Below are 24,451 nucleotides of genomic sequence, written 5' to 3' on the forward strand. Positions count from 1 at the left end.
GGCCAGAAAGTAGAGGAGGCAGGACTTGCACGAGTCACACTCCAGAGCCCAAGGATATAAGCTCACACAGTGGCACATGATAAGGGGAGGCCAATGTTGCTCTCGGGACCATTTTCCAAGAGAGGAAAAAGGCCCAGAGGGCGAAATACATAAACCCAGTCACAGCACAACTAAGAGGTGGAGGCAGGATTTGAACCCAGGTTGTGTGCGAGTCAGAAGAGCAGCTCTCCTGTAGGCAGCAGCACACTCCATTCAATCCTTTCAAAACCCCTTCATCACCATTATAAATACTGCCATTTTTCAGGAGGAAGCATAAGGGTGGCGCTTTCCTTGTCCAGGGCCCCTGGCCTACAGGAAGGGGAACTGGGTTTCAGTGCTGCCACCCGACTCCAAAGCTTAGAAGAGGAGCTACCTGCATGTGCTTTGCAGAGAGTGTCTAATCTAATCTTCACCAAATCCAACAAAGGGGATGCTGTGAATGAAGGAGGAAACAGAGAGGCCCAGAGGGGACGTCAGCTGCCAAAACCAGGCAAGGTGTACACATCACAACCACAGCGTCTGTATGTTTATTACAACCCCTTCCCATCAGATGGCAGTACAGTGGATTGTCCTAGCAGAAGAGGCCTCTTGCACCAACATGCTAAATGCGCACGCTAAGGGTATTGGCAGAGGGGCGCCTTTTTCTAAGTCACACCCAGAACCCCTATGGGCTATTGGTGGTCCTGATGGAAGAGGCGGAACCAGGATTTCAACCAGGACCAGCGACTTCTAGAGCTGGCCTAGCTTCCCAAGGATACTGCAGGAACCCAGAGTGGAAGGTCCTTGTTCCACGTGAACCCCCAGCAAGCTGTGCCCCTGAAGATCACTTCTTCTTCTGCACGTGGCCACAGTCGTACTTGCCACGCACAACCTTGAGCTTGACGCCGGGCAGGTCCTGGGTGCGGCCGCCCTGCACAAGCACAATATGGTGCTCCTGCAGGCTGTGGCCCTCTCCGGGGATAAAGCAGACGGCCTCGCGGCCGGTGCTGAGCCGCACACGGCAGCACTTGCGGTTGGCTGAGTTGGGCTTCTTGGGTTTGCGGATGAACGTGCGCAGAACCACGCCCTTTAGCTGCGGCCGGCCTGCTGTGGGACCCAGGGTTGGAGGCGGCCGCTTCGGAAGCCCCCGGCGGTGCATCTGGTTCAGGGTGGCCATGGGGCGAGTGGCCCAGAGCTGGGGGGCCAGGGATAGGCCTGGAGAGATACAACCGGGAGGGTGGAAGGGAGTTATTATCCCATCAAACAGATAACAGTATTAGTGACTCAATTCTGGTGTTCTAGGCATGGTTCCAAGCATTGTATTTACAAGAATATGTTTGTTTATATCTAGGGGTACTCACAGACAATAGTAATAACAATTAACATCTATTGAACAACCACATGCCAGGTTCTATTTTAAGCATTTTACATGAATTAACTCATTTTATTCTGCAAGCAAAATGTTAATTTTAATGCTGTTTAAACAGAATAAAAGCAAACAGGCTCACACTGTGTAGCGTACTATTCTATGCATCAGACCTACATTAATTCATGTCATCCCCACAGCAACCCTATGGGATATTCCAGGGAGGTATCACTCCCCCTCCTCCTGTCACCCCCACCCCCACTCCCATAAGTAGATCCTGTCAGCTGAAGTTTCAAATGGACCCTTTCTCCCTCCTCCGCGCACCCACTTTAGTCTGTCCACTCTCTTCTTCTGTGTCCTTTTCCTCCCAGGTCTCCCTACTCCCACTGTCTGCTCCAACCCACAGCCAGAGGGACCCTTTGGGTACCTGGGTCAGATCACATCCCTCCCCTCTCAGAGCCCTTCTGTGGCGCCATCTTACTTAGGATAAGAGCCAAAGTTCTGTCCCACAAGATCTGCCCCCCCCCCCCCCCGTTACTTCCCTGATTTCATCTTCCCACTCACCCTCCTACAGCCGGTGTCCCTAGACAGACGAACAGAAAGGAGACCAGTGTGGCTGCACTACAGTAAGAGAAAAGGCAGGTGGGGGGAATATATTTCCAAGGCAGACCCACAGGATTTGCTCATGGATAGGACGTAGAATATCAGAAGATTCAAAGATTACTGGGTTCACTTCAACAAACATTCATTGAGCACCTACTGTGTCTTGGCCCCCAGTAATGGAGACACACGACTTTTCGCAGCTCTCAGCCCAAGGCTTTGAGGTCCACCCTTTCTATCACTAGCACAGATGACTTTTCACACCACACTTCACACTCCCCTCCAATCCAGGGCAGATCCTGGCCCTACTGTTCATTTCCATGCGTCCTTATGTCTCAAGTTACAGAATCCTCAAAGGGAATGAGACATTTCTAGAAGTCTCTTCCTAGTGGTGTGCCCGTGAGCAAGACTCCGCCTCTCGCTGTCTCCCATAATCACGTCTCACTCAAGCTACCCAGATTCCCCAGGCAGGGTACAGGGCTGCCTTGCCCAGCCTTGTGATCCTTGGTGAGCGGCAAACAGAAGGTGCTTAATAAAGTTTTGCAGAGTGAATAAGTGAATGAAATACCTGACAAAGGGCATGGCCCATGAGAAGCATTTAATGTTTGTTAAAGGAATAAGTTCATAAATAAAGCGTCCCTTTCACTACCTGACACATAGAAGACTCTTGAAAAATAATCAGCTGAATGAATGACTTAAATGCCTTGCGTGGATGTCTCACCTACGGGATGTATTTAGTAAGCACAGTATTTGCTGAAGAAATAAATAAGTGACTCAAACTTCTGGTACTCACCTGACAAATAATAGCCCTCAATGCAACTACTTCTCACATCTTGCTTTTGCAGCCCGAGCTCCGCCAAAACCCATCGTGTATGCATCCCTGATTTAAAACCCTGATTCCCCTGGGACCGCAGCAGACACAAGTCCCAGAAGAGATAACCTTCATCCAGCTTCGTCTCTGAAGTCCAAGGCCCCCACTTACCATAACTTAGGGACGTGTTCAGGCTACGGAGAAGGCCAGACCAGGACATCCTGCCGCCTGCAGCGTCCCTGTGTTAGGGGACAAGAGACTCAGAAAGGAGAGAAAAGTGGCCGTAGTAGGGCAAGGATCCAAATTCTCCTTTCTCGATCTCGGGGCCTCAGGTTAAATCTAAGGAATTTCATCTGATGCCTCGCTCTAAGTAGGGTCTCGGGGCCCCAACCGCCCCCTCCCGTACAATGGAGAAAAGGAGAAACTGAGGAGAGGGCGAGGGAGGTTTGGATGACCCCAGAACTCCATCTACCTCACCGACCCCACCAGGGTCTGCAGACACGCTGAATCCAGCTAATAACCACTTCCGGGGCTAAGCTTGACAGGGATTGGCTGGTTCTGCCACTCGCGTACATCAAAAGGGCGGGGCACAGGCGGCCATTGGGCTATGACAGAGTCAATCTCGGTCAACTTTTGTCATTGAACCGGTTTTTGAGATACGAGAGGTGCTCTCCCCTCTCAGGGTCTGAACGGCTCGTCCTGCTTTGCAATTGGACTAAACGCGGAGTGGGCGGAACGAAGGGTGCGTGGCTCCTTGTCCCATGTCCAAGATGGCTGCGTCCATAGGGCGGCGTTTGTGGCCCTTGGTGGCCTCCCGGGGGCTCCGGCCCCGCGGTAGCTGCGTCTGCAACCAGAGCCCAAGGAGAAGTTTCGCTACGGAGAGACGAGACCGGAACCTCCTGTACGAGCACGCGCGCGAGGGCTACAGCACGCTCCCTGAGCTGGACATGGAGCTGCTGTGCGCGTGCCCGGAAGAGGCCGCGCGCACCCTAGAGATCCGCAAGGGGGAGCTGCGGCCAGACGACTTGCCAGCGATCGTGAGTGCGCTTGCGCGGGCCAGCCGCCGTGAGGCCGAAGCGCTTTATCTATTGGCTGCGCGCTTTACCTATTGGCTTCCCGCTTTACGGACGAAGTAGGCTTGCAAGATAGTCTCCTGCTGGGGGCGAACTTATTGCGGGAATTCTAGTTCCTTCCGAAGTGTACCCAGCGTGTTTTGTGCTTGGCCCCCACGGATGTGCCAGTTACTACGGAGTGCTAAGGCTCTACTATCTAGACACCCAATTATGCGCCTATTCATTAAAGCGTGCTGAGTACTTGGCGCTGGGAATTTTGTGCCAATGTTCTCTGCGCCTTGACCTCATCCCAGGCTTATCCTAAGGCCAAATCCAAAGAAAAATAGGGGACAGGGATGTGTATTAGACAGGGATGGAGGTGGTTCTTGCCTTTGGAGAGTGAGAAGTAGCTTCCTTCCAGCTTTACTGACAGAGAAACTGAGGCACAGTCGAGGAGGGACCCAGCCAGGCACTGGGTCCCTTCGGGTTTCCAGCCTTGGGGCGGTAGGACAGTGTCTGTACCGTTTTGTCAAAGGGAAACTGCAACCAGAGAGGACAAGGAGGGTTGCCCAGGGATCTGAGCTCACAGAGGGCCTCCACGGCAGTAGTTGTGCCCAAGAAATGAGAGCTGGGTGCCGGTCTCTTGTTGGAGAGTGCAGGGTTAGCTGCTGTGGCAGTCCCTAGGATAGTGGCTGTTTCACTCTCACATGGGAGTCCAGAGGTACGTGCTGGCGGGGGCCTCAGCTCCATGTCCCTCAGCACGCAGGTTCTTTCATCTTCATGCTCTGCGTCCCTTAGGATGTTGTCCTGTTCAGCTCTCCTCAGGGTCTATCATATAGTCCAAGGGACTTAGAAAAAAGCTTCAGGAAGTCCTAGTACTGAGGGGAAGGAGAGAAGAATGGCTACTGGGGGACAGTGAGGGCTCTCTGTCTCACCGCACAGCTGGTCCAGGTGGCCTGTGCGGGAAGTCTCCAGTCTGAAGGGGCAGAGGACAGTAGCCACTTTACATCTTTCCCTGCTGTGTCCACCCCCAGATCGCGACATGGCAGGAGCTGAGGCAGCTGCGGGAGCAGATACGGAGCCTGGAGGAGGAGAAGGGGGCTGTGGCTGAGGCAGTGCGGGCCCTGCTGGTGAGCATGGGGGTCCTAGGTGGGTGGGGAGCGGCAGCAGGATGGCTCTGGCTACTTTTAATGGGAAACCCAATTTAAGGAACTTGAAGGATGTGGACACCATTACCTCACATAGCAAGCCATCCAGGGCCAAGTGTCCCTGGGGTTGATGAATTAGTGCCTCCCCCAGCACCCCCAACCCAGGTTCTTTCCCTCTCTCTCCACCTGCAACTTCACTGTGGTGATTTGACCTCAGCTTCCCCTCTCACAGTTCCAAGATGGCTGCCGTAGCATGGCGTCTCTTTGCATGACTCTGCCAGAGGCAGAAAACGAGACTTCTTTGGCTTGAGTGCCCATTCCAAGAGCAGGGAGACCTTCCCTGAAGCATCCATCAGAGTCCCCTCATGTCTCATGGGCCCAGACACCCCATTCAGCAGCAAGAGGCAGCCTGGGCTAGGCCCACATTCCCTGAACTACAGGCTTCCCAGAAGGGCAAACTGAGTCAAGGGTCTATGGGAAAGGAAGACGAAGGGCAAGTGAGCTTGGGTTAGACAACCAACAGCATCTGCCACAAAGGGCTAAAAAATAATCATAAAAATAATAAAAGACATTTGTACGTATAGCAGTCACAGTGTGCCAGGCACTGTTCTAGGTGCTTCCCTTATTCTCAATCCTTACAACAACTCTGTGAGACCAGGACAGCAAATCCAATTTTACAGCTGAGGAAATCAAGGCCACGAGGTTAAAACGTACCCGACTCTCACAGCCAGGAAATGGGAAAGGCAAGATTTGCGTCCAGGCATTGGGGCTGCTTTTCACCTCAAAGGCCTCTCACAATGCTGGTTACGTCTCCCAGGGACCTACGGTGTGTGCCAGGCCCGGGCAGCACAAAATCAACACAGTTGATCTCAGTTCATGTTCAGTGAGTGCAAGTGCCTCTTCTCAAGGAAGCTATGTAACAGCCAGCTGAGGAGACCCCGTTATCATCTCATGTCACACATGGGGATACTGAGGCTCAGAGAGGGGAAGAGATTTGCCCAAAGGCACACAGCTGGTCAGCACCCAGCATTCAGAGCCGGGTTTGTCTAATTCCCTCTGTTGCTCAGGGTTGTAGAAAGCTCTGCCTGTCAAAGGCCTTGGTTGCAGACATCCAAATACACGCCCCCTGACTGCCTTTCCAAGACTCACTTTTCTCATCTGTGAAACAGGGCTCACACTGATGCCCACCTCATGGAGTGGGGTTATGAAGAAATAGGATTGTGGGACAGCCCTGTGCACAGAGCCAGGCAGGAGGCAACGTGCAAAACGGGGTTGCAGGTGGGATTATTATGTTATCTTTGCCTCCTTCCAGCTTTACTGACAGAAACAGGCACAGTCGAGGATGGACCCAGCCAGGCACTGGCAGAGCAAGGAATTCAGACCCCCTGGCCATTTGACCTTTTCCCCTCTTTTCCCCTCCTTCCCACCCCCGACTTCACCAGCCTAATCACCCTGTCTGTCTCTTTTCTACCAGGTGAACCAGGATAACAGTCAAGTGAAGCAGGTACAACAGGGAGCCGATGTCCTGTCCCCTGTGGGGTGGGCAGCAGATACCACAGCAGTCACGATTCCTCCATTGTGACAGTGACAGTCACGATTCCTCCATTGTATCTGACAGCTCAGACAGGATTAAGGAGGAAAAAAAACCAGGCTCTACTGATTCATGAAACTCAAAATTGTCAGGTCCAGCTGGATCCAGGCCCTGGTTCCATATTTGGCTCTGCTTCCCTTTTATTTCCAGACTAGATTTCTCCCATGGGGGATGGGAGGCAGAGTCAGGTGCAAAGAGGACCACTTCCCTGATAGCTCCAGCCACAGTTCTGGGGCTGATTCTCATGAGTTCGGCTGGGGTCATGTGCCTGTCTTTGACCAATCACTGACTGAGGCAATGACATGTTCCAGTAATCCAGGCCTGGGTCATGTCCCCATGGACATGCCATGTGTAAGCTGGGGTTCCCGAAAGGAAATTCAGGATGTTGAGCCAAAAGAAGAGGCAACAGATGTCTACCGCAGAGGTTCTGCCAGCAAGGCCAGGTCAGATTGGTTGAGGAAACCTCCCCCCACAATCTGTCCTGGGCTGACCCTGCTTGTTTTGTCCCCAGAACCCCCAGTATCAGAGTCTGCGGGCACAGGGCCGGGAGATCCGGAAGCGGCTCATGCTCCTGTACCCCAAAGAGACCCAGCTCGAGGAGCAGTTCTACCTGTGGGCACTGAGGCTGCCCAACCGGACCCACCCAGATGTGGTAAGTGCCATGCCGGGCAGTGGGATAGGCCAGGTGCCTGCCTAGTGCCACCTCCCCGGTGACGCTTGCTGTCTCCCTGCAGCCTGTTGGTGATGAGAGCCAGGCCCGAGTGCTCCACGTGGTCGGAGACAAGCCAGGTGGGCCACACTCACGCCCTGGGACCCCAGGCTGGGGGCAGGGTCTCCTGAGGTCTGGGACTATGCTGGTACCTGTCGAACCCCAGGTGCGGTGGGAGGTGGCTCCATCTTCCTGCCTCAGTTGGCCTCTGGCTGTCTCTGCGGGGCAGTTCTTAGTTTCTGTTCTCTCCCCTCACCTCAACGGTCCTTCTCACCCCATCTCCTCTGTGTGTATATGTCTGTCTGTCTCTCTCTCTTTGGCCCCCTTGTTTTAGCCAGTCTCATGGGCTTTTTCTCCACGGCTATCTGTATCTTCCTCTCTGATTCTTTCTCTCTTCTCTTTAGCGTTCCCTTTTCTTTCCCTGTCTCTCCCTCTCCTTTTCTGCCTCTGCCTTCCCATCTCTTTCTCTTTCTTTCTCTCTGTGTGTCTCTTCTCTTTCTCCTCTCCCTCAGTCCCTTTTCCCTCCCTCTGTCTTCCTCTCTCTCCTTTTCTCTTTCCTTTCTCTGCCTTCCTGCCTCTACTTCCCATTGTCTAATCCTTTTTCTCTCTGTCCCTGTTCCCTGTCTTTCTCTCCCCCTCTTACCCCTTTGCTTTTCATCCACATCCAGCTTTCTCTTTCCAACCCCGGGGCCACCTGGAAATTGCCGAGACACTCGACATCATCCGTCAGAAGTGAGCCCCCCCTCCCAGCCCCTCCCGTCCAGCCCCCCTCTCCCCAGCAGCTGGCTGCCGGCTCTGCCTCCCCCAGCTCAGCATGGCATATGGAACTGTCAGGACCACGCCCGGCATGAATGTTTGATGTCGTCCCCTGCCTGGCAGCTGGGCCTCTACCCTGGGGTGCTTGAGTCCCTCTCTTCCCCCACTGGCCCTGGTCCACATGCCCCCACCTGTCTGTCCATCTGTCTCCCAGGCGCCTGTCCCATGTGTCTGGCCACCGCTCCTATTATCTGCGCGGGCCTGGGGCCCTCCTGCAGCATGGCCTGGTCAACTTCACACTCAACAAGCTCATCCACCGGGTATGAGCCAGGATGGGAGGGCTGCCTGGATGGGGTGGCATTGAAGCTGAGCTCAGAAAGCTCAAGGAAGAGAGGAGGAAGTGTGACCTCTGTTCCAGTCACTGTTTTCAGAGCTTTACGTATATGATTGACACATTAATTCGTATGTCAACTTTATGAAGTGGATGCTAGTGTTATCTCCACTTTAGAGACGGAGAAAGTGAGGTGTGGAAAGTGGAGTAAATAGTCTCAAGGCTAGAGCCTACACTTGCAACCACTGCTCCTCACTGTCTGCCTGCAGTGTAAAGGGAATGTTGGGGAAACACGCAGGGCTTAATGCAGCGTTGGCCAATGGGGCGTTGGCCATGGTGAGGGACTTGGACATTTCCCAAGGGATATTTCCTGGGAAGCCACGGGAGGCTTTAAACAGGGGAGGGACATGGCCAGATCTTTGCTAGCGAACTACACTTCCAGCTGACCTGTGTGATACGATCTGAGTGAGGAAACAATGAAGCCCCAGAAGAAGGCCCCAGTGACAGACACCAGGGCCGGGGGCCAGCTCAAAGCCTAGTGCTCAGACCTTCCTCGATTTCCTTTGTAGTGGAATGGATTCTGGAGTGATAAGGGGGTGCCATGGGCTGACCCTGCCGTGCCCCTTCTTCAGGCCTGAGTTTGGGGTCTGGTGGGGGTCCTGGCTACGGCCCTCACTCCTTTCCCTTCCCCTCACAGGGCTTCACCCCCATGACGGTGCCAGACCTTCTCCGAGGAGCTGTGTTTGTAAGTGAAGACGCTGCCCCCCATACCCAGCGGTGTGTCAGGCCCCTTTCTGAGGGCCCTAGGCAGGGAGACCAGCCTGTCTTCCCTGAGGAAATAGCCATGGGGCTGGCTTGAGGGGGTCAGGCCACAACAGGGAGACCAGGGTGATTCCAGATGCTTCCAGGGAAGGAGCAGGGGTTGTGACTGCAAAATGGAGGAGGCCAAGGTTACCTGTCCCCGGACCTGTGGCTTGGCCTCCTTTCCAGGAAGGCTGTGGGATGACACCAAATGCCAACCCATCACAAATTTACAACATTGACCCCTCCCGCTTTGAAGACCTCAACCTGGCCGGGACAGCAGAGGTGGGCCTTGCAGGTGAGCACCTGCCTGGGGAAAAAGGGGGCTCAGGATACCTCCAGTGTCCTCAGAACAGGAGGGGATTGTAGGGGGACGACCAGGAACATCCTGGAGGGTGGCAGCTGCCTGCTCAGGATATCTCAGCAACCTCAGGGCCAACATGTACAGTTGTGCAGGTTGTTTACTGCACAATAGTACAATGAGGATCCCGCCAAATGCTCTGACATGAGATTGTGTCTGCCAGAGGGGATACCTTGTCTAATTCTCATAAAGGTTTCCTATGATGGAGGGTAGCCCTGATTGACCCATCCTATCCCCTTCTCCTCCCAGGCTACTTCATGGACCACTCTGTGGCCTTCAGGGACCTGCCAATCAGGTGATGCCCAGTTCCTGTAAACCTTGTTCCCACCTGTGACATTCCCTCTGCCCTTCCTGACCCCACCTCCCCTGCTCCCCCAGGATGGTTTGTTCCAGTACCTGCTACCGGGCAGAAACAGACACAGGGAAGGAGCCGTGGGGGCTGTATCGAGTGCACCACTTCACCAAGGTTGGCATAGCTTTGACTTTGTGGGGGGGGGGAGTCACCCCAACAGCCCAGGGCCTCCTGACTCCTGTGCCTCCTGCCCTGCGCCAGGTAGAGATGTTTGGAGTGACAGGCCCTGGGCTAGAGCAGAGCTCACAGCTGCTGGAGGAGTTCCTGTCCCTTCAGATGGAGATCTTGACAGAGCTGGGCTTGCACTTCCGGTGCGGAGCAGGGAGGCTGAGGTGGAGGGTGAGGGTCGGAGAAGAGGTCGGAGCTGGCTAGGTGCCCCCCAATTTTGAAAATCCTCCCCACTTCTCTCCCTGCCTCCTTTTCCCTATATTAGGATTACACCTAGGCTATCTGTTGCCTGTCAATCTCTCAGATCTTGCATAGGATTATGGGGTTGTAACCACAGCAGAAGCAGCACGGGGCCCTCCAGGGTCAAGACACAGGCCCCTTCCCTTCTGTTGCCCCCCATCCCAAGGGAGCCACCTCATCCGCATGATCCAAGATGGCTTCTCACCACCCCGTGGGAAGGGCGGGAGGCCAGACCCCTTTCTTTAAAGGGGTGACCCAGATGTTGCAAGCCTACTTCCCCTCTCACAGTCAGTCACACGTAGCTTTCAAAAGGTGCTGAGAAAGGTGGACTTCTTTCTGGGTGACCCATTACAAAAATCTGGGTGTGCCATTATTGTAGACGGTGGGAATGGCCATGGTGAGCAGCCTGGAAATGCGGGCACATTCCCTTTCTCCTCCCCTGCCTCGTCTCCCATCAACTCCTTTTCTGCCTCCTCCTCCTGTACCAGCTCCATCACCACGCCCCGCCTCGAGGAGGTGTCCCTTTGCCACCATCTCCTTTTTTACTTCCATTGCCCACGTTTCTAACTATCTTCTCTTCCACCATCTCCATTGTTCCTCTCTCCTCCTCCTCTCACCCGCTGACCTTCACCTTGTCCTTCACCGTGGCTGCAGGGTCCTGGACATGCCCACCCAGGAACTGGGCCTCCCTGCCTACCGGAAGTTTGACATTGAGGCCTGGATGCCAGGCCGTGGCCGCTTTGGTGAGGTGAGCCCCTGCCCCAGGGGAGACGCAGGGAGGAAAAAGGGTGACAGCGCTCCCCACGGTGGTCCTCTCAGCCCACCCCCTGCCCTCACCCAGGTCACTAGTGCTTCCAACTGCACGGACTTCCAGAGCCGTCGCCTGCACATCATGTTCCAGACGGAGGCCGGGGAGCTACAGTTTGCCCACACGGTGAGCGCCCACGCACCGTGCCTCCACTCGCTACACCCGCACGCCTCAGCCCCTCCCCAGGGCCAGCCAGGCCTGGGCCTCGGTCTGAGCATGCGTCTCTCTCAGGTGAATGCCACAGCCTGTGCTGTCCCCCGCCTCCTCATCGCCCTCCTGGAGAGCAATCAGCAAAAGGTGAGGGGGTCAAAGGAGCACCCCACAGAGACATAGGGTGGAGGGCTGGCGCAGCAGCAGCAGCGTCCTGAGGCCTGCTCTGTCCCCAGGACGGCTCGGTCCTCGTGCCCCCTGCCCTGCAGCCCTACCTCGGCACTGATCGGATCACGGCCCCCACCCACGTGCCTCTCCAGTACATCGGCCCCAACCAGCCCCGGAAGCCCAGGCTCCCCGGCCAGACTGCCTCGAGCTGATGACTCGTCCTCATCGATCACCAGGGTTGTCACTGCTTCCTGGAGCTTAGGGAACCCTGGACCTCTGGGGCCTGTTGTCCTAAGCCTGTCCTGACATCCGCATTCCTCATGTCGGCTCCACGCCTGGGCCTCTGGACTCCAGGGTCCCCCTGTCCTTCCTTACTTCCCCAGAATCAGTCAGTGACCCTGTTGTCACTGGGGGTCCCAAGCTGCACTGGGAAGCAGGACATCTGGGGACTTGAAGGCTCTAGGGACAGGGGAAGGACAGAGGCCTCCGTGCCTCCTTCCTGCCTCCCTCAGTGCTTACCAGGAATTCCCAATAAATGGTCAGAACAAAGGCCTTTGTGGATCCGTGAGCATGGGAGATGGCCCTGGCTGGCTACTTGCGGGGGAGGGGGAATGGGCAGTTGCTCAGAGGTACTAAATCATCAAAGGGACCGTGGCTGCAAGTGTCCAGCAGCCCCCAGAGCTCATGGAGGGTAGCTTGCAGGCCACTAGAGGAACTGAGAGGATGTCAAGGCCTCTCCCCTTTGAGACAGTGGCACCTCGTGCTGACCCGTTTCATCCTCACCCCTCCGTCCCCAGCTCCAGGTAGGGGGCCAGTAGGCAGCACAAACTCAGTGAAGCGCAAACTCGCTCTTCTCCTAGGTGCGCCCGTCTCAGTACATACAGCCATTTCCCCAGCTCTCAGGCCACAGCCCTGCAGCTGATCCTTGAGTCCTCACGTCCACTCCACCAGCAGACCCTGGCAGCTCACCTTCAGGATATTTCCAGAACCTGCCCTTGCTCTCTCATCCCTGGCCACTGTTGTCTCCCATTTGGAGAGTCACACCGCCTCTTCATTGTCTCCCTGCTCCCTGTACCCCACACAGCCTGGGACCCGACATCAGGGCACGTTCCCCTACTCAGAGCCCTCCCGTGGCTCCATCTCACTTGGGAAAGGACTGTTGTCCACAAGGTCCCACACATCTGCCTCTGTCTTCCTCTTCAACTCACCCCTTCTCTGTCATGCTCTGGCCACCCCCAACCTGCCTTGCTGTTCGAACTTTGCAAACTTAGACCTTTGCACTTGCCCATCCCCTCCCTGGCCCCTCCTCCCCTAGGTTTTGTGTGATTGCCTCCATTTTATCACTCAGGCCTTTGCCCAAGTGTCACCTCCTCAGGACTTTCCTGGCCAAAGCAACACCTCCATCACTCAGGAGTTAACACCTGCACGCATGGAATACACCACTCTCCTGTCTTATGTAACATCTGTTTATTGTCTGTCTCCACCTTCTCAAATGTCTGCTCCAAGAGGGCATGGCAGTATGCCAGTTCCTTCACTGCTGTAGCCCCAGGGTCTAGAAGTGGGCTGAGCATATAGTAGGTGCTCAATAAAAATTACTGGGCTAAAGGTGCTTGGGTCTGTGCAGTTCCAGTGCCCAGTACTGCCTAAGTTAGCTTACACATGTGTTAATTTACTTAATCCTCATCTTCAGTCCTCGCCTGTGGGTAGTTTGTTACTGACCCTGTTTCACAAATGAAGAAACAGGTCTCAGGTTAAGCAATTGCCCCAGGACTGCAGGGCTGGTAGCCGGCGGAGCTGGGAGTCAGGCGGAATTCAGCCACAATCACTGAGGAAGCGGGCTGAGACCCACTTTGCAGATGAGGAAACTGGGGCCAAGGGAGGGCTGGAGTTGTCTTGAGCTCAGTCTGGACGTAGCTGCTGTTGGATTCGAACCCAAGTCCGCCTCCTAGTGAGGCCTTAAGCTCGTCAGAATTTGTTTCTCTGGGGAAACCTCTTCCCATGCTGGTGTTCAGGTGCCAGACGCGGGAGGGGAGCAGTGCAGGGTGTTGGTCCCCATGAATAATTGAGGGTCTCAGGCAGGTCGGCGCCCCACAGCTGTTGCCCAGCCGCGGGCAGCGAGGGGGCGGCGGTGACGTCACTTCCTCCCTTGCGGGGCCACAGGCGCGGGTTATAAGGAGCTGCCGCCCTGACCCGCACAGCGCTGAGGACACTGGTCCCGACGCGCCATCATGCAGCGCCGCAGGCCCTCCGTGCTGCTGTTGCTGCCGCTGTCACCACTGCTGGCACTGCTGCTGGGGTCGGGTGAGTGCCAGAAATCGGGGAGGGGGCACTTCGGTGGCCAGTGGGGAGAGCAGAAACTCGGGTGACTGGGGGCTGGGACGGTGCGGCCAGCTGCGTGGGATTAGAGACTTCATGGGCCGAGCTTACAGGTGGGGACGGTGCACCTGGCAGGTGGGCTGGGGTGAGTAGTGTGGGTACCGGGACACCTTTGGAGCTGGGATCAGCACCGGGGACAGCGCCGAGGGTCCGGAGCCAGCTCCCATCTCCTTCCTCCGCAGCCACCGCTGCTCCCTTGGCGCAGAGACCCTCCAAGGAAGAGGTAGGAGTGTGGACCCCTTACCCTGCCTCATCTCCCTGGGGCCCTGGTCCTCCCCGCCCAACCTCCTCCAGATCATCTCCCCTCCAACTGCTCTCCTTACTGCCCTCTGCCCTGCCCTCAACCTCCCCTCTGCCCCTCCACCCCCAGCTGACCCGCTGTCTGGCAGAGGTGGTCACAGAAGTGCTGACGCTGGGCCAGGTCCAGCGAGGGCCCTGCACGGCTCTCCTCCACAAAGGTAAGGAGGGCGCAGGCCTCAGCTCCGCTGGGAGCCCCCACGCCACCCCGGCTTCTGCCCAGCATGTCCAGTCTGGTCCCCAACCCACCCTTGGGGCTCCCTACAGAGGTAAAGGAAGGGGACACCTGGCCCTCCTCTCCCAGTTCCAGGCAGTCCCCCTGTGGGACCTCGGGTGGGCCCCAGAACTCCTCAAGGTTTCCCAACTGGCTGCACAGAGCATCCTTTCTCTTTCCACCAGAGATGTGTGAGACAGAGCCCTATGGCTGTGTGTCTGCCGAGGTTGGGGATTTCAAGAAGCGGGGTGCTGGGAAGACGAAGTCCAGCCAGGAGGTGAGGGATGAGGAAGAGGAGGCCGAGGAGAGGACCCACAAGTCCGAGGTGCGGGAACAGGCCATCCACGAGCAGCTCCACAGCCGGCTCCACCAGGAGGAGGACCAGGAGGAAGAGGAAAAGAAGAGGGGGCCCATGGAGACCTTCGAGGCCTTGTGGAAGCAGCGTCTAGAGGGTGGAGGGGGTCCCCAGAAGCGGGTGGCAGAGCAGGCCAGTGACGAGGAGACAGCCCAGTTCGAGGCCGAGGAGAAGGGCGTGCAGGTTCTGGGTGGGGGCCACAGCCTGTGGCAGGGGGCCGAGAGCGGGGAAAGAGAGAGGCAGGACTCACTGCACGGCCACCACCTCCACCAGCCAGAAACTGCGCCCAAGCAGGAGGAGAAGGAAGAGGCTTCGGACAGGGAGGTGAGTGGGGGAGGCCATGGGAGTGGGGTGGACCAAACATCAGTGGAGTTACTACCAAACAGCTACCGGTATTGGGCCGTAAACAGCAAGATCCAGCACGAATGGGTAACGGGGACCAGGACTAGGTAGCATCAGCCAGGCCAGCCTCTCCTTGGCCAGGATGGCTTCCAGTTTGAGATGACAGTGACCTTTCAGTGCACAGCAGTGTCTGAGGTAGCCACCAGTGCTAGTCTCTCACAAGCAAATTGGCCACGTGAACAGTGGCTGCTGTGCATGGTTCACTGGGCTACAGAGAGACTCCACTGCTGGGTCATGGAAAGTAAGATGTCTCCATGATTGGTGGCAGTCACCAAAATGGCCATCACCTCATAAATGCGTCATGGCATCCAAGTAGGGCACCTTTGCTAGTCCTGGGTTGGCTGCTGTTGGCTACGGCAGTCACCACAGACCGTACCACTAGTCATGTTGGCCAACTCTTCCAGGACTCTTGCAGCCACTGTGGTCACCATCGCAGCCCACAATGACTGCTGGCTTCCATTGTGTGAGCTGGCATGGCCACATTCATGGGCCACCACTGAGGTGGTCTGACCTCACCACCCCATTTCTGATCCCACCAGGAGCAGGATGTGGAGCGGCTGGAGCACATGAGAGACGAGCTGAAGAAGGCGACTGAGATGCTTGGGGAAGAGCTCCGGAGGGAGGGCTGACCCCTGACCTCATGGCCTCCTCCTTCCGGACACACTCTGTGGCTTAGGACTGTTGACTCCCAAAGCCCCCACCTCACCTGGCATCCCCCTCCGCTCCCCAACCTGCAGGAGTGGGGAGAAGGGTGTGCCTTGGAACCAGGCCTGAGGAGCCGATTCTGCACTGGGTAGAAGGGCTGGGCTCTGACTGACTCAGGAAGCACCCCACCACCCCCGTGACCCACTCCAACCCTTCCAAGTGAATAAAGCACAAAGAAAACCACCAAGGCTTACTGTGTAGCACTCAGTTGTGGAGGGACGGCGCCAGGAGTGAACTCGGGCGCTGGGAAGGCGACTGTCCATCTAGTGTTTGGGTCTCAGAACTGGGATTTTATTAAGTTGGAAATGCTATTAACAATGAAATCAGATGGGATCTTCAGGGAGAGGTTTTGAAGCTGGGGTGGGAGGTAGCCGGTTTGGGCTCCGGCCACTGTGGACCACGATGTCATCATATTCATCCTGGGGGCAGAGGAGGCCAGGCAGAAGGGCTCAGGCGGCTGCCACCTTCCCCACTGCCCGAGTCCTCCCACCACCCTAAGAACTGAGTCTTGCCTTGAAGCCCGAGCTCCCTCACTCGTAGTTGAACCTCCCTGCTCCTAGTTCTCCACCCATCATGTTCAGGGTGATCTGTGTTCTCCCATCACCACTGCTTGGGCTCCAGCCCAGTTCTTCAGCAGCCACAGCCACTGAGGTCTCCCGCCACCCCCGCCTTTACCCAAATTCCTCAACCGCAACCATTCAATGTCATCTCCTGCCCCAGGTAGTATCCCTGCTGCCTGGGTTCTCCAAAGAAACCTCCTCACTGCTGGCTGAGGTCGTTCCCCATTGCTGCCCACATCTTCCCACAGTTTGAGTTCTCCAACTCATGCTCCACAAAATCACTCCCCACGCTGCTGCCCACCGCTGCCTATTTACCACTAACCAGGACTGAGGTCTTTTCTCTACCTCTGCCTGAGTTCTCCCTCTGCCGTTGCCTTAATTTCTCAACCACCACAGCCCAAGCTCTCCCCACCACCCCTGTACAGGTCACTTGCACTGCTTGCTCTCCTGCCTGAGTTCTCTAATCGCAGCAGCCCAAGGTCAGTCTCAATGTGCTGCCTGATTTCTCTTCTCCTTCCCACCTGCCCCTCTACCCTGACTCCCCCCCTGGGCCACCCACTGTTTCCTCCTGACTCACGCCCTCGTCCCCGCTGTCGCTGTCGCTACTGCTGCTGCAGGGACTGGGCTTGTCGTCCTCGTCCTCAGGCTCAGGGGCTCCATGTGCACGGAGGAGGCGGGCGAGGATGGGGTTGGGCCGGAGTGTGGCACTGCCCAGTGGGGTGCGGCCACCGTACATGCGGGCAGCAGGGTCGGCACCCGCCTTCAGGAGAAGTTCCAGCACATCAGACGCTTGGGCCTCCACTGCCAAGTGCAGGGGGCTCCGGCCACACGTGGGCTCCTGAGGGGTGCAGCAGAGAGGTCAGAGGAGGCCCTGCCCCATTCTGGGAACAACCCCTGCCACACTTCTCCCTAGGGTGACTCACCGGTTTGTTGAGGTCAGCTCCGGCCTCCCAGAGTAGTCGGACCATCTCTGCATCTTTGTGGATGACAGCCACATGGAGTGGGGTGTGGCCTGGGGACAAAGCTACTGGTGTCAGATGATGGGGGGAGGGGCCTGGATCCCCAGTGCCACAATCCTAGGGGGCTTTGTGGCCTGAGGGGGACTGAGTTTGGGGCCTGGCTCCTAAATTCCTGGGTGTGTCAAGGAGGCACCTGCACCGCAAACACGTCAGTCTCAGGTGGACTGGAACTTGCTGGCAGTGCCAGTGCCCAGGCTGTGGGATGTCTGGGGCCTGTGGCTGAAGAGCCTGGTGGCTAAGGACAGGAGGCCTGACTCGGGGCCAGGAGACCCGAGCCTCTGGTCTTACTTCACAAAGAACCTGGACTTCACATTCCTGGGTCCTGAGTAGGTAAAGGGCCTATGAGGTGAGCCCTGAACACTGGGTCCTGGATGACTTGTCCCTTTGTGGAGGGACCTGGTCCCAGGTAGTTGGGCTTAGAGACGGGGGAGCTGAGACTTAGATGCCCGGGCCCTGGATAGAGAGGGTCTTTCTTCCCATGATGCCTGGCTGAGGAGGGCTGTCCCTGAACCCCGATGTCAATCTCTGGGAACCTGGGCTGCCAGAGTTTCACACTGAGTCCGGGCCTTGAGTTCTCTCATTTTGGGTGGGCTGGGTGAGTTGTGCCTTCCGGCTGGGGACACTGGGCCCTATACCTGGATCTGGCCTAGTAGCTCCAGGCCTGTGGGTTCCAAGTGGTCTGGGGCCTCCAGGTGGGGGTCCTGGGTTCCACACAGCCAATTCTCAATAATCTGGGGCCTAAGCAGGAGTCTTTGGTCCCAATGCCTGGGTCCCTGAAGTCTCAGGATTATTTCGCAAGGGACTAGGTGTCGAATCAGGAGAACTGAGCCCAGAGCCAGGTGCTCTCACCCTCATAGTTTTCAGCCTCCAGTTGTAGCTTCCAGTTCTCCTCTTTCTCATCCTCTTCCTTCTCCAAGTCGGGTTCCGGGTACATGGCAACCGAAGTGTGGTCGGTGTCAGGGGCACGGTCAGGGCCCTGAGTGAGGTAGGTATTTGGGGCTCCCCTGGGGCGCTGGGGGCGAGGCTGGAGCAGAACACGAGCGCAGGTGTGTGCCCCCACGCGGCAGGCCAGATGCAGCGCTGTGTGGCCCCCACGCTCCGCCACCAGCAACCCGGCGCCCGCGGCATACAACTTCTCCACTGTGGATGCCTCCCCCAGGATGGCTGCCAGGTGCAGGGCTGTCTGCAAGGAACAGAAGGCAAGGGTTAGGGGTTGCACTGAGAATCCCGGCCCCCAAGCTTTACACTGTCCCCCAGTGGCTCACCTGGCCCAGGTCATTCTGCAGGTCCAGGTACTCAGTTCCAGCCGCGAAGCCTAGGAGGAAATCCAGGAAGGGCTCATGCTGATGAATCACTGCCAAGTGCAGTGCCCTGAGGACAAGCACAGGGGTCAGAAGGCAGAGGTCAAGTATCTTTGCATTCATTCATTCATTCATTCAACAAACACGGAGCACCTACTGTGTGCTAGGTATTGTGACCACAGTTCTGCAACTAATTGTTGGGAATCTGAGAGGGTCAGGTCAGAGTGAATTCAGCAAATTTGTTTAATCAATATTTATTAAGCAGGATTTCTACTTCCTCTCAAGGCGAAGTAATATGCACCAGATTTCCCTCCCGTCTGAATCAACCAAATTAGACAAAATAGAGTACATGAAACAACAGTTTCCAAGATACTGGGCATCATGCAGTGAATGACAGTGAGACAGGAAGCAAATGTGGTGAACCCTTCAAGTGACTGCCACAGCTTAGTATCTTGAGAATTTCCAAGCCACGGTGCAGAGAAGGGGAACCCAGGCAAGGCTCAGCAGATTGCCTGAGGTGAGGAGATGGAGCTGAGTCTGGGGACAGCCAAGCGGCTAGAGTCATAGGACAGAGAACCTGAGAGGAGAGCTGCCCAGGGAGAGACCATGGAGATCTGCAGAGGGGTCCTCAAGTATTTAGGAAAATACTGATCAGAGCATGGAAACTACCCCAGTCTGGGGGAGAAACCATCCAAAAGGATTAAAGAAATGTGCCCATCACTCACACAGGGGCGGAATAGTGCCTGTTCCCACCAGGCAGACTAAGAAAAACTCATAACTCACAGGACATTGGGTAGAATACTCTGGAAGAGTAGTGAAGAATAATGAGCCCTAGATGGAAAACTGCTCAGGGTCCACCTAACAAATCATAAAAGCAAAACCCAAAAGGATCAAACTACTTACGTGTAATTGAACTGCATCCTAGAACAATACTCAAGAATATTTATAGAAACACATCACTAGCCAGCTGAACAAGGTAAAATCCACATCTGGCATCTAATCTAAGATTATCAGGCATGCAAAGAAGCAGGAAAACATGACCCATAATGAGAATAATTAATCAACTGAAATTGACCCAGAATTGACCCAGATGTTAGAATTAGCAAACAAGAATGTTAAAGCAGTCCATTATAACTGTATCTCCTACATTCCAAAAGTTAAGTAGAGACATGGATGATAAAAGGAAAAGACTCCAACTGAACTCCTAAAGATAAAAACTATAGCATCCGGGAGGTGGCCGGTTAGCTCAGGTGGTGGGAGTGTGGTGCTGACAATACCAAGGTTGGCAGTTCAATCCCCGCATGGGCCACTCTGAGCTGTGCCCTCCTTAAAACAAACAAACAAACAAAAACTATAGCATCTAAAATGAAAAATACACTGGATGGGATTAGCAACAGATTACACATTGCAAGAGAAAAGATTAATGAACTTGAAGACTTTACAACAGAAACTCTCCAGAATGAAACACAAAGAGACTATTCAAAAATGAAAAGAATATCAGTAAGTTGTGGGACAATGTCCTTAAAGGAGGAGGGGGATAGAAAAAGATATTTGAAGAAATAATGTCTGAAATATTCTCCAAACTTGCTGAAAACTCTAAACCCACAGATCCAAGAAGCTAAATGACTGCCAAGAACAAGAAACATAAAGAAAACTTCACTAAGGCCCATCATAAAAGAATCTGTCCAAAATCAATGATAAAGACCAAAAATCTTAACAGCAGCCATAGAAAAAGATATCTTAAGTAGAAAGGACTAGAAATAAGGATGACAGCATATTTTGCGTAGGGAATAATGCAAAAAACTGCAATGGAGCAACATTTTAAACATACTCAAAGCTAATGACTATCAAAGTTGAATGCTTTAACACAGCATAAATAGCTTTCAAAAATGAAGACAAGGGCCGGCCCGGTGGCTCAGGTGGTTGGCGAGCCATGCTCCTAACACCAAGGTTGTGTGCTGCGAGGAGCATGTGTGTGACCAGCGTGAGTGGCCGGCAGGCGGCATGAGTGGCTGGTGGGAGCTGCTGTGAGGGGCCAATCAATTACCGGCGACTGACTGCCTCAGCCAGGGGGAGTACAAGGCTCACAATACCAGCGTGGGCCAGGGAGCTGTGTCCTACACAATTAGACTGAGAAACAATGGCTTGAAGCGGAGTGGGGGCGGGGAGGCAGAAAAAGGCGGGGAGGAATGAAGACAAAATACAGACGTTTTCAGATATACAAAACCTGAAAGAACTCATTACTAGCACCCACACCATAAGAAATGATAAAGGAAACCTGCAAGCAAAAGGAAAATGACATCACATGGGATTATGGATCTATAAGAAGGACTAGAGAACACTGAAAGCAGTAATACTATAGGTAAATATATACATTTTTTTCCTTGTTATGTTTCTTTAAAATATATATTTTTTAATATAATTGACTGTTTAAACAAAAATAAAACAATGTATGGTGGTGTTTATAACACGTGTAAGTAAAATGCATGGCCACAACAGCTTTGGCCAGGAGGGGACAAATGGAAATAATGTAGTCTAAGGTTCTTTTACTCCATGCAATGTGGCATAATATCACTCGAGGGTTAAAGCTGCACACTATAAATTCTTTTTTTTTAATTTTTATTGCGTAACAGTGTGATTTTTCCAGGACCCATCGCTCCAAATCAAGTTGTCCTTCACGCTAGTTGTGGAGGGCGCAACTCAGCTCCAAGTCCAGTTGCAGTTTTCAATCTAGTTGCAGGGGGCGCAGCCCATCATCCCATGTGGGAATGGAACCGGCAACCTTGTTGTTATGAGCTGGCGCTCTAACCAACTGAGCCATCCAGCCGCCCCCCACACTATAAATTCTAAAGCAGGGGTCAGCAAACATTTTCTGTAAAGGGACAGATAAATATGTTAGGCTTTTTGGAGCATGTGTTCTCTCTTTTACCTACTCATTTCTGCTGTGGTGATGTGGAAGCAGCCACTGGCAACATGGAAACGAATGATCGGGGCTATATTCCAACAGAATTTTATTTATGGAGTCTGAAATTCGAATTTCATATAATTTTCACTGGCCACAAAATAGTCTTCTTTTTATTGTTTTCAACCATTTAAAAATGTGAAAAGCATTCCTAGCTCACAGCTACACAAAAGCAGGTAAGTGGCTGGATTTTGCCTCGAGACCAGAGTTTGCCACCCCTGTCTTGCAGAGAAACCACTAAAATAACAAAACATAAAGTTAAAGCTAATAAGCCAACAAAAGAAATATAATGGGACAACATGTACTTGTTCCAAAAGAAGGCAGAAAAAGAAAAGGGAAACAAAGAAGAGACGAGATAAGTAGAAAACCAATAACAATATGATAAACTCAAACATAACCACATCAATAATTAAATGCAAATTGTCTAAACACTCTAATTAAAAGGTAGAAATTGTCAGATTGACCAAATAAGCAAAACCCAACTATATGTGCCTACAAGAAACACTCTTTAAATATAAATATTAAAAAATAGGTTAAAAATAAAAGGTGGAGTAAGCTATATCATATCATGTTAACACCAATCAGTCAAAAGAAAGCAGTAGGAAGCATTTTAATATCAAAGTAGATTTCAGAACAAGCAATATTACCAGAGATAGGGAAGGCTGTTTCATAATGATAAAGAGGTCAATGAATCAAGAGGACAGAATATTTCTAAACATTTGTGCCGCTGATAACGGAGTATCAAATTACGTGAAGTAAAACCTGATAAAACTACAAGGAGAAATAGACAAATACATAATTCTTATTGGAGATTTCAATACCCGTCTCTAAATAATTGATAGAATGAGTAGACAGCAATCGTCAGCAAAGCTATAGGGGACTGGAACACTATAAACCAACATGACCTCTAATTGACATCTAGAGAACACTACACCCAACAACATCAGAATATACATTTTTTTCGAGTGCACACACAATATTTTGGACCATTAAATAAGCCTTAGTAAATGTAAAAAATTTCAAGTCATACAAAGTTATGCTCTAGGTCCACAATGGAATTAAATTAAAAATCAATCAAAGAAAGTTATCTGGGAAATCTTCCAAATACCTGGAAACTAAATAACATACTTCTAAAAAATCCACTGACCAAAGAAGAAATCAGAAGAGAAACTATAAAGTATGCTGAATTGAATGAAAATAAAAATACAACATATCTGAATTTGTGAAACACCGCTAACGCAGTACTTAGGGAAATTTATAGCACACAACACCTATAATAGAAAAGAAAAAAGGTCTCAAATTAATGACCTCAGCTTCCACATTAAGACATTAGCAAAAGAAGAGTTAAACCCAAAGTAAGCAGAAGAAAGAAAATAATGGAAGTCAGAACAGAAATCAATGAGAGAGAGAGAGAGAGAGAGAATTAATGAGGCCAAGTAGGTTCTTTGAGAAGATCAATGTTTATTGAGTGCCACCTATGGGTCAGGCACTGTTCAGTCACTGGGGATACAGCAGAAAACAACACACAAAAACCCCAGGTACAATCCCTCACTTGGGCCTTTCCAGCATTGTTCTTTTACCCAGAGTGTTTTCCCCAGTAATCTGGTTGCCTCATTTTCCTGCTTGATTTTTCTCCAAAGAACTCACTATCTTCTGGCCTACCTTTTCCTGTCTTTCTTTTTTCCTTTTTCTGTGTTTCTTTGTTTCTTCCTGTCTTTCTTTTCTTTCTTACTTTGTGTCTTTTTCTTTACTTTCTTTTGTCTTCCTGCCTTTTCTTTCTTCTTTCTTTTTCTATTTCTCTCTCCCTCTTTCCTGCCTTCTCGCTCCCTTTTTTCCTTCCTTTCTTTTTTCCCCTCCCTCCCTCCCTCCCTTCCTTCCTTCCTCCTATCTTTCTATGTACCCCTCTCCCCCAAATGTACACTCTACAGGGCATAAGTTGTAAATTTTTGTCTGTTTTCTTCACTGCCTTATCACCAGCACCTAAAACAGGGCTTGGAACGTGGTAGTGTTCCATAAATATTTGTTTAACAGATGAATCCCTGTTACCATGGAGCTTACATTTTCTCTTTGAATATGAGATGTAAAGATAAGTGCACAGAAGATGGGATCTTAAAGTCAAAGACCAAGTATTAATTTTGGAAATCAAGGTCTAACGCTCATAAATCAGGAGCTAAGGATCAAAGACCATATTTGGAGAGGTTAGAGGTCAGAAGGAGATTGCTTGAGCTACAGTTCTAATAAAGGTCTCAGAACTGGGGTCAGGAAAACCAAATAGAGTTTTGGGATCAATGGATAGGGATGTGGAACTCTGAGATCCAGAGTTCAAGAAAGGAGGTCAGAAATTATTGGGTTGGGATCAAAATTGGATAGTAGGTTGGTGTTTTTGAAGGTTAGGACCTGTGGGTTACAGGTCAGTAAATCAAGCATCAGAAGTCAGATTTAGGAGAGGTTGGGAAGCCGGGATAAAGACTAATAGGAAATCAGATGTCGTATCCTAGAGCCCGGTTTGGCAGCCTAAGTTTCACTCACGTGTCCCCATCCTCAGTGACGTAGCCGAAGACTAGGGGTGCCCACGACAGCCCCGGGCCCAGATCCGGACCCAGTCCTGGTCCTCCGGGGGCCGCTGCGTCGGGACCCAGAGAGCCCAAGCCGCTGTCGCACCATTCGTCGGCATCCGCAGCTTTCCCCAAGCACGCGACCCCGGCCATGGCCCCCGAAGCCTCAGGGGCCCCCGCGGCCGCCCGCCTGTCTCTGGGCTCTGCCTGGAGCACTGGCACTTCCGCCCTGCGGGGAATTCCCCAACACTCCCCCCTGGCTCATCCAATCAGAG

The 24,451-nt window shown here is 53.0% G+C and overlaps 4 protein-coding genes across 5 annotated transcripts; 2 read left to right on the forward strand and 2 right to left on the reverse strand.

Moving 5' to 3' along the window:
* Window positions 1–537: 537 nt before the first annotated feature.
* On the reverse strand, window positions 538–3,468 carry MRPS12 (mitochondrial ribosomal protein S12). The gene is made up of 3 exons (XM_019751405.3): window positions 3,268–3,468; window positions 2,967–3,034; window positions 538–1,233 (listed from the first exon to the last, which is right to left on the reverse strand). The coding sequence occupies exons 2-3, from the start codon at window positions 3,013–3,015 to the stop codon at window positions 863–865; spliced, it is 420 nt and encodes a 139-aa protein (XP_019606964.1). The 5' UTR covers window positions 3,016–3,034; window positions 3,268–3,468; the 3' UTR covers window positions 538–862.
* Window positions 3,469–3,556: 88 nt separating this feature from the next.
* SARS2 (seryl-tRNA synthetase 2, mitochondrial) lies at window positions 3,557–11,979 on the forward strand. 2 transcript variants are annotated; one of them, XM_019751398.3, is made up of 16 exons: window positions 3,557–3,832; window positions 4,882–4,977; window positions 6,470–6,499; window positions 7,098–7,238; window positions 7,321–7,375; window positions 7,964–8,027; window positions 8,266–8,371; window positions 9,080–9,127; window positions 9,373–9,481; window positions 9,794–9,839; window positions 9,923–10,010; window positions 10,098–10,207; window positions 10,959–11,052; window positions 11,146–11,238; window positions 11,344–11,409; window positions 11,499–11,979. In XM_019751398.3, exons 1-16 carry the CDS (start codon window positions 3,557–3,559, stop codon window positions 11,640–11,642), a joined length of 1,566 nt encoding a protein of 521 aa, XP_019606957.3. In that variant the 3' UTR covers window positions 11,643–11,979. The 2 variants fall into 2 exon arrangements, 1 of the variants encoding a protein (XP_019606957.3); XR_016022010.1 differs by lacking the exon at window positions 11,499–11,979 and having other exon boundaries at window positions 11,124–11,238; window positions 11,344–11,399.
* Window positions 11,980–12,124: 145 nt separating this feature from the next.
* Window positions 12,125–15,962, forward strand: CCER2 (coiled-coil glutamate rich protein 2). Its single transcript, XM_019751404.3, has 5 exons — window positions 12,125–13,731; window positions 13,989–14,029; window positions 14,177–14,264; window positions 14,503–14,996; window positions 15,614–15,962. Exons 1-5 carry the CDS (start codon window positions 13,659–13,661, stop codon window positions 15,701–15,703), a joined length of 786 nt encoding a protein of 261 aa, XP_019606963.3. The 5' UTR covers window positions 12,125–13,658; the 3' UTR covers window positions 15,704–15,962.
* Window positions 15,963–16,048: 86 nt separating this feature from the next.
* Window positions 16,049–24,405, reverse strand: NFKBIB (NFKB inhibitor beta). The gene is made up of 6 exons (XM_019751399.3): window positions 24,151–24,405; window positions 18,624–18,729; window positions 18,208–18,541; window positions 17,263–17,351; window positions 16,917–17,177; window positions 16,049–16,198 (listed from the first exon to the last, which is right to left on the reverse strand). The coding sequence occupies exons 1-6, from the start codon at window positions 24,327–24,329 to the stop codon at window positions 16,103–16,105; spliced, it is 1,065 nt and encodes a 354-aa protein (XP_019606958.1). The 5' UTR covers window positions 24,330–24,405; the 3' UTR covers window positions 16,049–16,102.
* Between the last annotated feature and the right edge of the window lie 46 nt (window positions 24,406–24,451).

The sequence above is a fragment of the Rhinolophus sinicus genome, chromosome 8 (assembly GCF_057876585.1).
Source record: "Rhinolophus sinicus isolate RSI-liver-muscle chromosome 8, RSI-T2T, whole genome shotgun sequence".
Classification (NCBI taxonomy): domain Eukaryota; kingdom Metazoa; phylum Chordata; class Mammalia; order Chiroptera; family Rhinolophidae; genus Rhinolophus; species Rhinolophus sinicus.

Coding starts and splice junctions, on each gene's coding strand:
- MRPS12 (XM_019751405.3), bottom strand. CDS start 3,015: ATGTCCTGGTCTGGCCTTCTCCGTAGCCTGAACACGTCCCTAAGTTAT. Junction 1,234..2,966: donor GAACACGTCCCTAAGTTATG/GTAAGTGGGGGC, acceptor GTATCTCTCCAG/GCCTATCCCTGGCCCCCCAG.
- SARS2 (XM_019751398.3), top strand. CDS start 3,557: ATGTCCAAGATGGCTGCGTCCATAGGGCGGCGTTTGTGGCCCTTGGTG. Junction 11,053..11,145: donor GCCGTGGCCGCTTTGGTGAG/GTGAGCCCCTGC, acceptor GCCCTCACCCAG/GTCACTAGTGCTTCCAACTG. Junction 11,410..11,498: donor TGGAGAGCAATCAGCAAAAG/GTGAGGGGGTCA, acceptor CTCTGTCCCCAG/GACGGCTCGGTCCTCGTGCC.
- CCER2 (XM_019751404.3), top strand. CDS start 13,659: ATGCAGCGCCGCAGGCCCTCCGTGCTGCTGTTGCTGCCGCTGTCACCA. Junction 14,030..14,176: donor AGAGACCCTCCAAGGAAGAG/GTAGGAGTGTGG, acceptor CTCCACCCCCAG/CTGACCCGCTGTCTGGCAGA. Junction 14,997..15,613: donor AAGAGGCTTCGGACAGGGAG/GTGAGTGGGGGA, acceptor TGATCCCACCAG/GAGCAGGATGTGGAGCGGCT.
- NFKBIB (XM_019751399.3), bottom strand. CDS start 24,329: ATGGCCGGGGTCGCGTGCTTGGGGAAAGCTGCGGATGCCGACGAATGG. Junction 17,178..17,262: donor GAGCTGACCTCAACAAACCG/GTGAGTCACCCT, acceptor TGCACCCCTCAG/GAGCCCACGTGTGGCCGGAG. Junction 16,199..16,916: donor GCGACAGCGGGGACGAGGGC/GTGAGTCAGGAG, acceptor CTCTGCCCCCAG/GATGAATATGATGACATCGT.